Genomic DNA, 17,953 nt, shown 5'->3' with positions numbered 1-17,953 from the left:
AGTAGTAGTAGCAGTAGTAGCAGCAGCAGCGATAGCAGTAGCAGATAATGTAAATATGTAAGATTGATCGATTGCACGGTTTTAATGATGGATGTGACAGTGAAAGATGGAAGTTGTAAGAAATCCATGTGTGTGTGTGTGTGTGTGTGTGTGTTTGCCTGCCTGTCTGTCTGTCTGGCAACATTCACACCGTGCCTTTTGCATTCAGTTAGATATATTTAACAAGTGATTCAATGATGAACTTGTACTATTACTTTTCTTTTTGCCGCAAAAATATAATCAAAGTAATCCAGAACCATGCTTGTATTAATTACAAGAAAGAGAACGAGGAAATGTGAAGCGTGAACATGAATGTCCGAGAAATGAGAAACTCTCTCTCTCTCTCTCTCTCTCTCTCTCTCTCTCTCTCTCTCTCTCTCTCTCTCTCCAGCACAAGTAGACAGGTAGATCGATAGACGGAGATAGATGGATGGACGAATGTAAAGAGAGAGAGAGAGAGAGAGAGAGAGAGAGAGAGAGAGAGAGAGAGAGAGAGAGAGAGAGAGAGAGAGAGAGAGAGAGAGAGAGAGCTACATATTAATAATACTGAACATTGAATATCTGTGAATCTGTGAACACCAAGACACAGTCACCGCCACTCAGTGTCGAACAAAACCTTTCGAAACCTTTCCCTTATTCTTTCTTCTTCATTTCCCTGCATCGTGTTTTTATTTCCTACTCTTATACTTTTATTTCATTTCATTCATGTTCACTCGTTTTTATTTCCCTCTCCCTTACCCTCGCACTGTTTTTTTTTTCTTTTATTTGTTTAATTTCTTTTCTCACGCGGGTTTTCCTCTCACTCCTCTCCCTCCCTTCCTCTCGCTAACAAATAAATGTTCCTGCTTCCCTCTCCCATTCCCTTCTCACATTTTTGTTCCTGCATTCCTCTTCCACTAAGCACTGTCCTCACCATCTTGCCTTTCTTTGAACCAGTAATCACCACGCCCTCCACGCATCCCTTTGCTCTTTTTTTTACTTCCTTCTTCCCTCTCTCCCTTTCTTCTTTCTCTCCCTCTCTCCCTGCGACACCTTGCTCCCTCTAGACTCGTCATCGATATCAAATCTGTCTGTTTTAGGAACATTCAAGTACATTAGGGAATGTCTATACATTGCTAGGGAATGTCTATACATTGCCTGATTATGTGAATGATTAGTTAATTGCGTCAAAAAAAAAGGGAAGGGTTTATATATTGATGGAATAACGGTTGTGGTTGTTTGTGATCTTAGAGAGAGAGAGAGAGAGAGAGAGAGAGAGAGAGAGAGAGAGAGAGAGAGAGAGAGAGAGAGAGAGAGAGAGAGAGAGAGAGAGAGAAATTTTGCATGAGGGAGACAGAAATTTCGCGCACACACACACAATATATATATATATATATATATATATATATATATATATATATATATATATATATATATATATATATATATATATATATATATATATATATATATATATATATATATATATATATATATATATATATATATATATATCTCTCTCTCTCTCTCTCTCTCTCTCTCTCTCTCTCTCTCTCTCTAAGATCACAAACAACCACAACCGTTATTTTATATGTTATTATGTTATATGTTATGAGTGTCCTTTCCTCTTTCGTAATTTATTTATGATTTCGCCAAGGCTAGTCATTTTCGCTAGATCGCGATTTCGCATTTTTAAGAAGTTAATAAATGAAAACTTAGTCATCACATTTAACGAAACACGTACATGAGAAAATCTCCTGCTCGTTTATACGCTCAATATATTCACACACACACACACATGTATGCATGCGTATATACATGTACAAAAATAATATATACATGAATACATGTACAGTATACATACATATACAGTATACATATATATGGTGAGGATCACATCAACTGTATTGAAGACTGGAGGCAGTGGTAGTGGAAGTAGTAGTGGTGAGGATGGGGGACGGTGATGGTGGTAATGGTGGTGGTGGTGGTGGTGATGGTGGTGGTGATAAAATGGATATAACACTCGGGTACAGATGGGCACAAGAAATAAACAGCAGCAAATCCGATGAGTTGTTTGTGATGAAATGCACTATATCAGCTAAAGCAGGGGACTGGCATTTCAGTGGGCATTTTTTTTATTAGATTTTTGTTGCCCTTGGCCAGTATCCTTCCTACATAAAAAAAAAAAAAAAAAGTAAGGGCGATGGCTCCTCACCTTTGTCTATCGTGGCGAGAGGCGGCGGCGTGGTCCTGGCCAGGAATAGAAGGGGCGCCGGCGTGAAGGCAGTGGTGGTGCTGGAGAGTCACATCATGGACTGCGTAAGGGTACGATCTGCTGGCCTCTGCTGTACAGGAGTGACGGGACGCCTTATTACGCCGAGTCTTGCCAGGCCCTGAGTCACCCGTGGCACCAGTGACTAGAGGAGGAGATCAGGTTAGTGAGGCCGTATTCTGAGCCATTATGAAGTGTGTGAAATGCAAAATTTGGGAAGAAGCATATATATACATTTTCAGAATATGGTTCTCTCTCTCTCTCTCTCTCTCTCTCTCTCTCTCTCTCTCTCTCTCTCTCTCTCTCTCTCTCTCTCTCTCTCTCGTCATGAGACGTTTCGTTTCTCATTCCTGTACTCTCACAAACACGTCTCTCTCTCGCCTCTCCCTTCTCTCCCCCACCTACTACTCTCCCTCCATCACTCACCCCTCTCCTCTCCCTTCCAGTCATCCACCACTCTCCCTGCCTCTCACCTCTCCTCCCTCACGTCCCCATCACCCTCCCTCTTGCCTCACGCCGCCTCTCTTCACTCATGCTCAGAGAGGGAGAAAAGACGGTGTTTACTCTTCTTGTCTTCCTGGTGAACAGATCCTCTTAAGCTGAGTTCCCCACTAGACTGAGGAGGTGAAAGGTGTGTTGAGGCAGGTGGGGGAGGAGGGAGGCCCGTGTGTGTGTTGCCTCGGAGAGAGACAACCTTGGGGACTGGCGAGCTGGGGGAGGCGGTTGCGGCGGTAGGTGTTTGCGTTACTGCAGAGAGAGAGAGAGAGAGAGAGAGAGAGAGAGAGAGGAATACACACACACACAGACACACACACACACACACACACACACACACACACACACACACACACACACACAACAAATTCACACAAAAAAAAAACTGTGGAAATTAGAAAACACTCTCAAAGCATTAGAACTGAATTATAATAGAAAAACGGCACGTTAACAGCTACCAATGAAATAAAAAATGGTAACAAAGGAATGAAAGAGAAAATGCAATCAGTCGTTGCTCCGTGAACTGATGGTCTGGCGCAGCTAATTCACCTTGTTAATTAACCTTTGTTTTCTTCGCTGTTTATTCCCGCATTGCTCACTCAGGCGCAGGGCAAGCGTGCTCCTTCCCCTTACAGATTGAGCTCTCTCTCTCTCTCTCTCTCTCTCTCTCTCTCTCTCTCTCTCTCTCTCTCTCTCTCTCTCTCTCTCTCTCTCTCTCTCTCTCTCGTTTGCTTGCTTTCTAATGTCAAAAGGCGAGTTTCCTCAGTTTCATCATCAGCTATTTCCTTTGCCATTTACTTGTAGTTTTCCTTCACTCTGGTTTCAGTTACATGTTTGTATCTTCCACTGATTCACTGCCAATTTACCAATCTTCTCCCTCTCCTCCCTTCCCTCTTCTCCGTCTCATTCCTCTTCCTGTTCCCTTTTTTTTCTTCCCTTTCCCTGTCCTTCGCTCCTTTCCTCCCCATCTGATCCGGAGAGAAGATCATGAATAGCATTCGTTAGTAATAATCACTTCATTGCCTTTCCCTGTCTTCCCTCCCCTTTCCCTTCTTTTTCTCCCACTTCCTCATCCCTTCCCTTGCCTGTCTGGTGGCGTTATTTTCTGCCCCTCGAAAGAAAGTGAAGCAGCCTCTCAAAAACTTTAAGTACCAATAACATACGACTAAAAAAGCACCGATTCCATATTAAAGCATCCATTCCCTTCCTCCACGCGAATTTCGGCGCGGTGCTGGTCCTGTCACCATCCCCCGTGTTCACCCACCCGATGGTCACCGCGGTGCTCGTCCTGTCACCATGCGTAGCGCTTCTCGCTAATCTCTTCTTATTCACAACATCAGTAATGAGCACCACTCACAAAACAATGTGACGTGGATTCTTCAGTTATATCGCGATGCACTTAATGACTCACACACCCTCAAGTCAGTTCATCCCTCAGACAAGTTTGAGAAAGTGGCGAAACTTGATCGAAAATATTTTGATTACTTTTTCGAGGGATGAAATTAAGGGTTTCTATCAATTTTTCGTAGCTCTTAACCAGTCTTTTTCACACAGATATAATACGAGATGAGTATTTACTGATGGAGACAAAACAGGCACTGAAACAAAGATAAGAAACAAGCACTTTTTCACACAGATATAATACGAGATGAGTATTTACTGATGGAGACAAAACAGGCACTGAAACAAAGATAAGAAACAAGCACTTAATGACAGAGTGGCACAAAGACTGGAAACAGATGTGTGTGTGTCTGGACAAGGTCACCACCCCGGCACTGGAAGGAGGAGGAGGAGGAGGAGGAGGAGGAGGAAATAAAGGAATAAAGTAACAGTATGAGGAGAGGATGGTGAGAAACTAAATTACTGGCTTACTGAATCACCAACTTTCATTTGATTTATTACTGCCGGTGTCTCCTTCTCCTCCTCCTCTTTCCATATATGCTCTCTCTCTCTCTCTCTCTCTCTCTCTCTCTCTCTCTCTCTCTCTCTCTCTCTCTCTCTCTCTCTCTCTCTCTCATTCAAAGCGTCTCTCCTCCCCCTTCGTTTCTCCTCTCAGTGCCACTCTTCATCTATTCCACCTCGTTCTCTTGTTACTCATCTTTTCCTCCCTTCCCTCTCCCTCTTTTTTACCCAATCCATCCCTTTCCATCTTTCTCCATAACCCTTACACTCTCCCCTCTCTCTTTCATATCCTCTTATTAGCTTTCTTTTCTTCATTTCTCTTTCCTCTCTGACCTAGCCTATCCCATTCAGTCTTTCACCTTACTTTTTTCCCTTCCTCTCCCTTCCTCCCTCTCCCTCCGCCACGCCGCTCAGGGCTCAAAGGGAGGGTAAGATTTCCACTCGCAGGATTGTGAAGGATAACAAGGTCCCGAGAGACGCCGCCTGAACCACCACCTTCGGCGACTGCGGCAGGAGGGAGAGAGGGAGGAAATGAGGGAGAGGGGGCACAGTTAGAGGGTGGGTGAACGAAAGTCAGAGAGAGGGAGGAGGGAAGGGAGAGAAAAGGATGGAAGGAGGGACGCAGAAACAAAGAGAAGAGAGAAGAGGAGAAAGGAAAAGGCAAAGAGACGGAGTGGGAAACAGAAGGAATAAGAAAGAGAAAGGAGAAAAAGAGAGGAGGAACAAAGGAAAAAATAGGAAAAGACAGGAATCGAGGGTTGCCAGACGTGGTGAACAGAAGAAAATTGTGTTGTAATGGGAAGACAGGAAGAAAAGAAAGGAATGGAGAAGTGAAGGTAACCGTAATAGAGGAAGGCTTAAGAAAACACTAACTACTACTACTATATGAGGTGGAGGGAGGAAGGAGGAGGGAAGGAGGGTGAGGCGTGGTGTAGGAGTGGTAGGGTACAAATAAGGAGAAGCAACGGAAGACAAGTGAAAGGTGAATAGAGGGTAGATATTTCTCTCTCTCTCTCTCTCTCTCTCTCTCTCTCTCTCTCTCTCTCTCTCTCTCTCTCTCTCTCTCTCTCTCTCTCTCACGCACACACACTTTTATTTTCAATATTATTAGTGAGTTGTATGGTAACTGCAAAAAAAGTATATAAAGATCTAGGAAAGACTGAGAAGAGAGGAGGAGGAGGAAGATAAAACTCAGAATAAAAGAAAATATAGATAAACAAAAATCAAGAACGAGACCGAGGAAGAGAAGGAAGACGATGAAGACGAAGACGGGAACAAAACAAACAACAAAAAAAGAATGAAGATACAATTTCCAGAAACAGACAGACGAGGCAACACACACAAACAAACGACAGGCACCCAGCTCACCAGTAACAAGGAGAAGACGGACAGACAAGACAGACAGACAGACAGAATCAGGAGACGGAAAGGCGAGGGGCATTCAGGCGGCAGCTCGTATGATTTACAAAAGGGGACAATGGGAATCAGGTTAGTTGCAAGTAACAAACAGATGCCGGAGACGAGGTGGAGGGACAGGCTGAGAAAAAGAAGAAGGGTGAAGGACGGTACTAGAATGAAGGTGGAGACGAGGACGAGGACGAACGAAGAAGAGGAATGTACATGGCAAGTGCAGATAAGAGATCTTTCAGCCAATGAGGACCTGACTTCTTGACTACGAATCTAAATTGCAGGTGTGAAGGAGAAAATAGTACAGTAAAGGACTCCTTCCGTCCCGCTCATCACTTCAGCCGTATGAGAGAGAGAGAGAGAGAGAGAGAGAGAGAGAGAGAGAGAGAGAGAGAGAGAGAGAGAGAGAGAGAGAGAGAGAGAGAGAGAGAGAGAGAGAGAGAGAGAGAGAGAGTCACGGAAAGACAAAGAATCCAGACAGACAGAGGAAAAAGACAAACATACTGAAAAGAAACCCGCGGAATGGCAATGAAGGAAGGAATCGCAGGGCGAGGAAAATATATTAATAATAATGAAAAAAAAAATGCTGCATAACATTAGATAAAAGAGAATGAAAAACTAATGGTGATAATGTTGGAAGAGATGGAGCTGAAGACACACACACACACACACACACACAGACTATATAGTAAGTAGTAGTAGTAGTAGTAGTAGTAGTAGTAGTAGTAGTAGTAGTAGTAGTAGTAGTAGTAGTAGTAGTAGTAGTAATAGCCTGACTGTCTTCAGCCTCACTCTCATCGCCGCAATGTTGCATCTCTTGCTCTATTCTATCAATATTGTCACGCTAACTGCTCTTCTGATCTTGTAAACTGCATGCCTTCCCTCCTCCCACGGCCTCGCTGCGCAAATCTCTACTTTCTCTCATCCCTTATTCTATCCACCTTTCTAATGCAAGATTTTTCAGCCATTCATTTCCTTCTCTGGTAAACTCTAAAACTCACTACCTACTTCTATATTTTCACCCTCCTATCTCTTGAATTTTTTTCAAGTGAGATTCCAAGGCACTTTTCCTTCAGTATTTAATTATCCCATATTATCCCACTTTGGGAACTGGCGCTCAAGCGGGCTTTACAAAATTTTCTATTGCCCTTAGCCAGTGACCCTCTTACATAAAGTAGTCGCAGCAGTAGTAGTTGTAGTAATAGTATTAGTATTAGCATAGTGGTAGTAGTAGTAGTAGCAGCAGCAGTAGTAGTATACAGGCAAAATCATAAATAGAAATTCTAATATATATATATATATATATATATATATATATATATATATATATATATATATATATATATATATATATATATATATATATATATATATATATATATATATATATATATATATATATATTCAAATTAAATCAGTGTTCACACACGCAAATACATAAGGCTATTTGTATGCAGGAACAGAGAATAGAGGGAAAACTGGGGGAAAGGAAAGAAAACTAAAATTTGCACCTTGGTTCAATTACCGCTGCTCCCTTCCGCTGAGGCTGCACATTAAAAGAAAAGAATAAAAGAATGCAGTCATCTACTTAAATGACTCCCCGTTTTCCTCCGCCTGAACTAGAACATTTAATTAACACCGCGACGAAAACGAGAGAGAGAGAGAGAGAGAGAGAGAGAGAGAGAGAGAGAGAGAGAGAGAGAGAGAGAGAGAGAGAGAGAGAGAGAGAGAGAGAGAGAGAGAGAGAGAGAGAGAGAGAGAGAGAGAGAGAGAGAGAGAGAGAGAGAGAATCCTTTTTGTCAACTCGAGTTTACCTGCCGTCCAAGGTTTATGCTTGACTTTTAACAATGTCCTGTTATTCAGCAGCAGTGGTGGTAGTGACGGTGTTGGAAGCAGCAGTAGTAGCAGTAGTAGTAGTAGTAGTAGTAGTAGTAGTAGTAGTAGTAGTAGTGGTGGTGGTGGTGGTGGTGGTGGTGGTGGTGGTGGTGGTGGTAGGAGAAGCAGCAACCTTCCCAGGACCATCTTTGCGGCGCCACTGCGGGAAGGTGCGCAGGAGAAACATTCGCGGAACTGTGACGAGGACTACAGACCGGAGAGTGACAACCCAGCGCATGTGGCGCGCTTTTCTGACTAGGACGCGGAGAAGAGTGTAATGAAACCTAATAGAAAACATAACCCTGGACGTGTTGTGGAAATTGTAGGAGAAAAAAAAAAAAACGCTAATTTGGTAAAAAACTTGGCAAAAAACATGAATTTGGAAACAAAACAGATAATACACATCATGAAAATAAATAAATAAATAAATTCTTTGTCCTACAATTACGTCCTTATACGGAATCGCTCTTTTTGACGAGTCGTTTTCATTCATATATATATATATATATATATATATATATATATATATATATATATATATATATATATACTCGTATATATATATATATATATATAGAGAGAGAGAGAGAGAGAGAGAGAGAGAGAGAGAGAGAGAGAGAGAGAGAGAGAGAGAGAGAGAGAGAGAGAGAGAGAGAGAAATAATAATAATAATAATAACAATAATGATAACATAATAATAATAATAACAATAACAATAATAATAATAACAATAATGAATGATAATGAAAACAAAAATAGTCAGATAACTGTCATCCATATTTATGAATTCCCGGAAACTGATAAGCAGTAAACATGAAACAGAAATTAGATATAGAAAATGCACACACAAAATAGATACTCAGAAAAACTAAGTAAGAAAAAAATAAAAATAACTAAATAATCAGAGTTGCAAACGCTTACTGTGAAAGGGGACAGAGCAAATTGCTTGGTGTCATTGAGTGTGGGAAACCTTGACACACATTTCTAAAGCTGGGAACATGAAACAGAAAATGCACACATGAAGAAGAAGAAGAAACGAAAAAAAAAAAAAAAAAGTGGCAACATGTGTAACACAAGAGAAGAGACAAAATGTGGTGAGTGGGGCAAGCGAATCCCCACCACCTGTCCTCACCCCCGCCTGCCGTCACGCTGTCCAGGAATAACAGGCAGGCATGATTTCAAACTGCCTTTCTTACACGCGTGGACAAAACACTGGTCACGGGCCACGAAAGAAACTGACGGAAGGAAAAAAACCGTTCACGCGTCACTCTCCACACAGAAAATAACTGGGTGCTCCAAAAATAGTTGGGACCAGTTTAGCTCCCATGATCTGCGTGATGCAAGAAGAGAAAGCTGCATAGTGTGTCGGCGGAATGGACGAAGAAATGAAGGGCGAAAGCTCAAACAAACATATTATAATCGCCACCACTACCATCATCAACAATCATCATCAGCATCAGCCTTTTCACCTCATCTCTGTCTGCTGCCAGGCCATCCCAGGACCCATCCGCAAAACACACCCACACCACCACGCTAGCAACTGAAAGAGCAGCTCACAAGATAGAGAAAAAAAAAATGCAAGGCGAGAATGAGTATTTGGAACAAAAGAATGCTCAACACGACACCAGAACACTTGCTGAAGCACCGCCACACTTTACAAAGGCCGTTTTACAATGCCACACACACACACACACACACACACACACACACACACACACACACACCACAACACTAAGCTCCAACAGGCCAGCTTAATCCCAACAACACCCGGCTTAGTTCACAGCAAGGAGGAGTGAGGAGGAGGAGGAGGAAGCAGATGATGAAAAAAAAGAAAAAAAAAAAAGAGGAGGGAGCGAGGAGAGAGAGATAAAGAGGGAAGGAGGTACGCGGTGTAAAAGGAGAGAGAGTGAGGGAGAAATGGAAGAGAAGTTTGTATTAAAGAGGAACATAAAAGTAACAACTCTGGGTCATATAAACGGAGGGGAGAGGAAGGGAGAGGCGCGTGGAAGACAGGGAAGCCGGAAGAGAAACAGACTCTCATGAATGGGAAGGACAAGCAGGAACATATGAGAGAGAGAGAGAGAGAGAGAGAGAGAGAGAGAGAGAGAGAGAGAGAGAGAGAGAGAGAGAGAGAGAGAGAGAGAGAGAGAGAGAGAGAGAGAGAGCGCATAAGGCTACAGTGTAATGGTGGTAGTAGTCAATGGTGGCTGCGATTGTAAAGGGGGAGTCTGATGTAAGGAAGGGGGAAAGTAGACACAAGCACGAGGCGGGAGCGAAGGAACGACGGCGAGAAGGAAGAACAGTAAGACAGAGAGAGGCACGAGAGATGTTTAAAAGAGAATATAAAATGAGGAATGATAGAAGAGATAAGGACGGGGTTTTAGGGAAAAGGGAAATAGAAAAGAGGGAAGAGGAGAAGGATGAAGGTTACTGGGGAGAGGGTGAGGAGGAAGTGTTGTAGGGGAGGCAGGTGTGTAAAGTAGGGAGGCTACGAGGGGGGAGAGAGACAGGGTGAGGCCAGTTGTGAGATGTGTGCGTGGTGGTGAGTGATGGAACGCCTCGATGGACATGGAAAGATTTATGGATGGAAAGATAAATTGATAGGTATGTATGTAGACATATAGATGAATAATAGATGGATAAGGATGTAGAAAGATAGGTAGAGTATATACTCGTACAGATAGATAGGTATGTAGACACGTACAAAGATGGAGATAGGTAAATATATAAGGATGTTGATTTCCTAGTGATAAAGTATCAAAGAAAAAAATATAAGGACGGTAGTGTGTAGTCAGCACACACACACACACACCAACACACACACACACACACACACACACAACACACACACTTGCTATTCCTCTCACATGGAACCACCAAATATATTTTTCCTCCACATTCTTAGAGCTTCTCCGTCGCCACCACGCGCGCAGAGATCACCAGGCCTTTAGGGAAGGGGGAGAAGAGAGGGAAGAAAGGTGAGGAGGAACGAAGAGGCAAGGAGAGGGAGAGGGAAGGAAGGAGGCGATGGAGGCAGGAAGAGGGGACTGGACAGCGTAATTCAACAGCATTCACCACTCACGGGTTGAATTGAACATACACCGCTTCACCATTTGATTCTTCATTATTTACTGGTAACACTGCTTTGCTCCAAACAAAAACATTCATCTGTGCTTATCTATCCTGTTTTGACCTCCTTTTAGTACTGGAACCACCTCTTCATCCGTGGTCTTTACTCCTCGACTGTTTACGAATTGTCCCCAAAGCTGTGATTCATGAGGCCACTGTGTTAATGAAGCTCGACTGAGTGACTGAGTGCCTGTGTGTGTGTGTGTGTGTGTGTGTGTGTGTGTGTGTGTGTGTGTGTGTGTGTGTGTGTAGAGAGGGAAGGGGGGGGAGAATCTTGACTCATGCGACTCAGCTTACACGCAATGTCAGTCTAGTGAACGGACTCAAAGAGAAAGACGACTCAGACTTCCACACACCTGACCAATATTCCCCTGCACGTTAACACTGGTACTGGCACGCGCGCACACACACACACACACACACACACACACACACACACACACACACACACAAGTCTGAGGTGACTTCTCCGCTACTCTCGCTGATTCTTCCTGCGTCCAGATCTTGCTCGCGTGTCGCACAGCTGCAAATTAATTAACAGCATCGCGAAATGTTACGGTGGCTTTCATTTCATTACACGCCTTGATGATTCTAACACTTTCCCTTCCTTGCATGGACCTCTCTCTCTCTCTCTCTCTCTCTCTCTCTCTCTCTCTCTCTCTCTCTCTCTCTCTCTCTCTCTCTCTCTCTCTCTCTTCTCTCTCTCTCTCCTCTCTCTCTCTCTCTTCTCTCTCTCCTCTCTCTCTCTTTCTCTCTCTCTCTGCGCACCACTACCTCCTTTAGATGTTTAAATGTCCATTACATCTTATCACACAGTGCTTCAGATGCTACGTTCCTACTTAAGATGGATCTGAAAATTTTATCGCTCAGCTTTCTCTTCTCAAACATTATCCTCTAACCGCTGTTTCAATGAACTTTTCAGTTCCGTATTTTTCGAAACAATATTAATGACACTCACTATTTCCTTCTATACTTTCCGAAATCAATAATATTCCACTCTATCAATGCGTAATTTGTGCTTTCCTACACTCTATCCTTGGCTTTCAATTCCCTTCAAACTCTACCCATGGCTGAACATTGCACATCCCTGCAACACTCCCAAACTTTCACGCTTTCCTCATTTCACTCCATAACATACACACTAACTTCTCTGTAAAATGCCTTTTCTTCAAGCTTTCCATGCACACCACAGTTACTGTTCCTTCCTTCTTCCCGCCATGTACTCCAACACACACATAGCTAACACATTCCCATTCATCATCCTTACATCGAAGAAATTTGGTAACACAGCACCTTCCCTACCTAAATTCACCTTGTCCCTCAGTAACTTTACTTTTATTAATTTCCTGAACTGCACTAATTCACATTTTGCATTCATTTTATGTATGCGTGACAAATTCATTTCTCTGATTGCGACATCCATAACTATTTCACTCGCAGACTGAGACACTAACACAACAGCCAGGTCGCCCAGACTGCTTTCCCTCCCTTCCTTCCTGCAGTCTGTTCAGGTCACACGTGATACTCATCCACTCATGCCGTACAGTTTCAGTTCTGCATTTCAATACCTCACGCCCCAGGGCAAGTTACTGCTACTCTCCTGAAATGTTAGCTTGTTCATGCACCATTCCTCCGCCTCTTTTACAGCTCTGCGCGTCACTGTTCCATCACCGTGATTGCGCACACTCCTCCTCTGTTCATTTTCTCAAGAGTTACAGTCCATATCTTAACATATTTTTTTTTTCTAATCTTCTTACACATTATCATGATTCATTTACTTTTATTTACTGACACTCTCCTTGCTCCAGTTCCATTTCATACAATTTTTTTTTTACTTTATTTTTTTTATTTATTTTTTTGATATTATTTATACACATTTCACTCAACTTTCCACCAGAACACTTCGCCACCTCACCACTGCTTCTCTCAGTTACTTGTGGTCCTCGCCTCGCACATTCTACGTGGCTTCTCTTCCTTTGTTACTTTGTTTGTGGAGAGGTCTGTTCTTAATAAATCATAGTTTCCTTTTCAAATATTTCATTTTTTTATTTTTTATTATTCTATTAGTACTATGCGTAGCACGAAGTAGAACTTCAACCTTGCACCGGGAGATTCCCGGGAGGGCCAAGATTGGACATTGTGACGAGGCATGTGGTCAACGCCTGATAGTCTTACTTTATTATTATTATTATTATTATTATTATTATTATTATTATTTTATTATTTTTTTTTTTTTTTTTTTTTTTTTTTTTTTTTGTCTTAGGGCTTTGAATTAACTTTTTTAAAATTTTTGAATTATTAATGTGTCTCCAATGAGGCCTTAAAAGGTGGCCACATGTTTGCTCTGTCAATGACAGGCCAACAACAAGGCAAGTGAGGAAGACACATAACGAAAAACGCCGGGTCCTGGGACTTGGTTCAATGCGGTCAGTGTCTTGGGCATAGAACAAACAACGCCAGATATCAGGTTCAATGCGGTCAGGCACACAACAAACAACGCCAAACGTACTATTGTAGTTTTTAGGTTTTATTTTCTTCTTTTAAATCTAAACTATATCTTCCTTTTGGTTTCGTGGTGCAACGAAAGAAATTATTTAATCCCTTTTCCTCACTACTTTGATACTAACTTGCTCAGGGAAAGTGCCTCAGTGGACCTCATGTCACGCGGACTTCACTTGTTTGACCACTTCTTTCAGCGTCACTCACCCACTAAGCACTCCCTTTCTTAATTCCAAGCACATCAGTACAAACCTAGCAATCAGGCACATACACACATACATGCATACATGCACGGTACATATGTGTACTGGTTCATGCATATAAAAGTTTCCTATGGCGGGTAGTACAGAATTTTTCGCTCCCGTGACTACAAATGGTATCATTTTTAACGATAAATTTTATCCACATTATGTAAATACCTCTGATAATATATATCGCTCATGATTCAAGTTCCCATCATTATTACTGCTACATATCATAATGAGTTTATCATTATGACTACTATTATTATAATTATTGTAATGTTCCTGATATTATTATTATTATTATTATTATTATTATTATTATTATTATTATTATTATTATCATAATCATTAATATTACAACCATTACAACCTAGTGGCAGGAGGAGAGAGAGAGAGAGAGAGGAGGAGAGAGAGAGAGAGAGAGAGAGAGAGAGAGAGAGAGAGGAGAGAGAGAGAGAAGAGAGAGAGAGAGGAGAGAGAGAGAGAGAGAGAGAGAGAGAGAGAGAGAGATTGGTACATACCTATTTTTTATGCAAAATGGGATCTGGTCGAGGGCAGCATAACTGATAAAAGAAAAGGCCCACTGAAGGTGCCAGTCCCTGAAGAAAACTTGCCAAAAATCAAGCCCTCGTGTCCGGGTGTGCCACGTGGCAGTGTCTAGGAGCTGGCGTAGGATGGCGTGGGTGCGAGGACTGCTCTTTTGACACCGTTTCCTAGTTTAGGACACCACCGCATTGCCCAACGTTTCATTATGAAGTTTACTCTTGCCTTCCAAAACGAAAGTTGGCAAAAGCCGAGTAGATAATCGAACAGGGAAGATTTTGCGTGATATAGTTATGACGTGTATCACCGGCCACCTCTCCCTCCACTCCCGTCTCCCCCTCACTCCCTGCTTGCTTTCCTCCTACCCCATATCCCTGCCTCCTCCTTCCCCACCGTTTCTCTCTCTCTCTCTCTCTCTCTCTCTCTCTCTCTCTCTCTCTCTCTCCTCTCTCTCTCTCTCTCTCTCCTCTCTCTCTCTCCTCTCTCTCGTACAAAAGACACGAAGCCATGCACATATTACTTGCCTCTAATGGCAGATAATGCAAAAGTAAACGATTAGTATTGTTGGATAATTTTTATGCAAATGATCGCTATCTCAGTTCTACCTTGTTTGACCGTTTATACGGAGCTTGATGAGTGAAAAGATTAGTGTGCTAACTCAAGGGCATGCTGCCATAGAAGGTGTATAGCCACACGATGAAGAGGGAGGAAAGCTTCATCGCTGTAGATCACGGTCTACATGCTACGATGCCCACGTGTGTGCAAAGCAGTAATTGCGAGGGTACGAGCTAGAGGGAAGACAAGGAGGAAGCGAGGGGAAGACGGGAGTGTGGGGTGAAGTGGTTGGTGATCACGTTATAACTACGTCACGCAAAACCTTCCCTATCCGAATGCCTACTCGGCTCTTTCCAGCTTCTCCTTGAAAGCCAAGAGTAAACTTCTTAATGAAACACATTTGGCAATGCACAGTGGTGTCATAAGTTAGGGGACGGTGCCAAACAAAAATGTCATACTGATCCAACTGCTTGTTTAAAAGATATTCACGAAAAAAAAAAAACGATGCTACATGGAATCTGAGTCTGAAATGAGTAGTAGATTCAACATTTAGAAGCTTTTAGGAACCAGTAAAAAATGAAGTAGTATCTGGCGAGACAACTTTAGTTAGAGAACTGGCTGCTGCAAACCAGTGTTTCGTGACGTTACAAGGTTCCAACATATTTTCATCACCTTCCTCCTTACTAAATTTTGGATATAGGGGTGCAGTTCAATATTCGAAGTACTCAAAGTGACAACATCTACACTATGAAATATACTATATAAGAAACTAGCGCGACTTGAGTTTAGGCTGCAACATGTGCCCGCTACTCCTGAATCTTCAGCAACGACACAGTACTGTGGAATGGCCAAGACTAGAACAAGGAGCTAAGACAATTACAAAGGAACACTAACACAATCCATGGCTTCAGGATCACCGGCGATGCTGCTCACTACACCATCACCACCACTACCACCTCCTCTGCCCACAACTATCACTCCTCACGCCCCGCCACATTGCTCTCCTGCTCCCTGTCCACCGCAACACCACACCCACCTCAACACTTCCACACGCGAGGCGCGATTCAGTTAGGCATGTAAACGCACACAGCACACAAAATGGACATTCTCCCTCCGCGAAAGTCCAGGAGCACTGGCAGGAGTATGAACAGTTATACAGATGGCTCGTCCCGGCGCGTGAGCCAGCGTCTTGAGTTTACAGTTTTGGTGCTTTCATTCAAGCGACGAAAAAATACTCTCATGATACGATTCAGGAAAATCAGATAACTATATTTCTGAAATGTTTGTATAGGAAGTATAAGTATAAAAAATAATGGTAATATTTGCGCTTTCTTAACGTGTCCCTCCAGAGGATTGAGGGTTGAGACACGTGAACTCGCCACAGAAAACGTAACAGTGCCAAACGAGGGTTGAGGTAGTAGAACAGTTGGATCATAATAATTAGGCAGTATTCTTATCACTCTATTAATCAAGATCATGATGAGGTAACGCTTGTGTGTGTGTGTGTGTGTGTGTGTGTGTGTGTGTGTGTGTGTGTGTGTGTGTGTGTCGCCTCCGCTGCCTTCCCATGTGCCGAGGATGCCTGCTGGGTAAACAAGCAGATGATGGATTTCTTTTCATTTCCTTGTGTTACACGAACCTATACACGGAGGCAGTGATGCAGACACCAACTCCTCAACTAGATAATTTCGGAGACACGATTCACTCCAAACATGTGCTTCTCAATCATACGCATTGACTAAGCTACAGCTTAGGGTTAGCGACAAAAAATGAGTCAGTTACCGGACGCCTCACCATCACGTGAAAATACTGTTAAGACATCAAGAGAAAAGACAAAAATATTAAAATGTACGAAGAAAAAATGTCTCTCTCTCTCTCTCTCTCTCTCTCTCTCTCTCTCTCTCTCTCTCTCTCTCTCTCTCTCTCTCTCTCTGAACTAATTTCAACCAGCCGCTGCCTTTTCAGGGAAGGCTCCCCGCTGCTAAAGTGGTGTTTTTTTCCGATAAAACTTGAGTCCTGTAAAGCGAGGCACAGGGGGAGGCAGGTTAAGGCAGGCAGGAGGGAGAGAAGGGAGGCAGGCAAGTCATGCGTCCACCTCCACAAGGGTTCAGGGCGTCACAAGACTTTGTCTCTTAAAACTCCTCGCAGCATGACAGAACAATTTAATCACGAGACTAAGCGACACTTTCCCTGTTGGCTGTACATGAAAGGCCGTTTTGAAATGCAATAGTTAAGGCTCAAGGAATTAAATCCTCAGAGGACAGACTACCACTGAGAAGCAAGGTATTTGTTTTTTCCTGACCAGTGATGTGAGAGAGAGAGAGAGAGAGAGAGAGAGAGAGAGAGAGAGAGAGAGAGAGAGAGAGAGAGAGGAGAGAGAGAGAGAGAGAGAGAGAGAGAGAGAGAGAGTACAAGGCGAAGAAAGAGAAAAAAGAAAACAGAAAAATACGCAAAAAGAAAAGGAAAGACGAGAAATAAGGGAAGAAAAGAGAGGTATGAAAGAAAAAAAAAAAAAGCTGGGTAAAAATCAGACAGCCTATCTATGTGGAAGGAGCGAGTGACTTCCTGGCGAGCGGTGCGGCAGTATTTTCATTAGTGAGGTGCGCTGGGGTGAGGGGCAGCAGGGAAGCCAGGTGATGAGATGCATGATGGGCAGGAGGCCGATACCATGAATATAATGCAGAAAGGTGGTGCTGCAGGCGGTGCTGGCAGGAAGGAAGGAAAGAAGGAAGGAAGGAAGGCTGTGCTGAAATGTGAAGGTGTTGAGAAGATTATTGGAATATTTGTCGATGATATTGGAGGGAAAAATGTAAGAGGCAGAAATGGATGGATGCTGCTGTCAGTTTCTGTGCAGTTGTTGTTGATAGCGTCTTGACGTGTATTCCATGCATATACAATGTTTTCACTTAGTTCAATTTCCTGTTCATGAGGTCAGTGTTCAATAAGGGTTATTTATATTCAATAATATATTCACTGTTATTGCTTGAAAACATATAAACGTCACGTTCCGGGC

At 42.8% G+C, this 17,953-nt stretch overlaps 1 protein-coding gene across 8 annotated transcripts in view; it reads right to left on the bottom strand.

The window, feature by feature from the left end:
- The window catches only part of LOC135101211 (uncharacterized), a 158,859-nt gene that overhangs the window by 5,316 nt on the left and 135,590 nt on the right, over positions 1 to 17,953 (bottom strand). For 6 of the 8 annotated variants that reach the window (XR_010269151.1, XR_010269156.1, XR_010269150.1 and 3 more), the window contains one exon: positions 2,234 to 2,435. Coding sequence is in view for 1 of the 8 variants with exons in the window: in XM_064004824.1 (XP_063860894.1) it covers positions 2,234 to 2,435 (202 nt within the window). In the remaining 7 variants the exon portion in view is untranslated. Of the gene's footprint in view, positions 1 to 2,233; positions 2,436 to 2,854; positions 3,038 to 7,908; positions 8,433 to 17,953 lie in introns of those variants that run through there. The other 2 variants (XR_010269152.1, XR_010269154.1) reach the window with 2 other exon arrangements.

The sequence above is a fragment of the Scylla paramamosain genome, chromosome 6 (assembly GCF_035594125.1).
Source record: "Scylla paramamosain isolate STU-SP2022 chromosome 6, ASM3559412v1, whole genome shotgun sequence".
In the NCBI taxonomy this organism is placed as follows: domain Eukaryota; kingdom Metazoa; phylum Arthropoda; class Malacostraca; order Decapoda; family Portunidae; genus Scylla; species Scylla paramamosain.
This window is presented reverse-complemented; position numbering and strand designations above follow the sequence as displayed.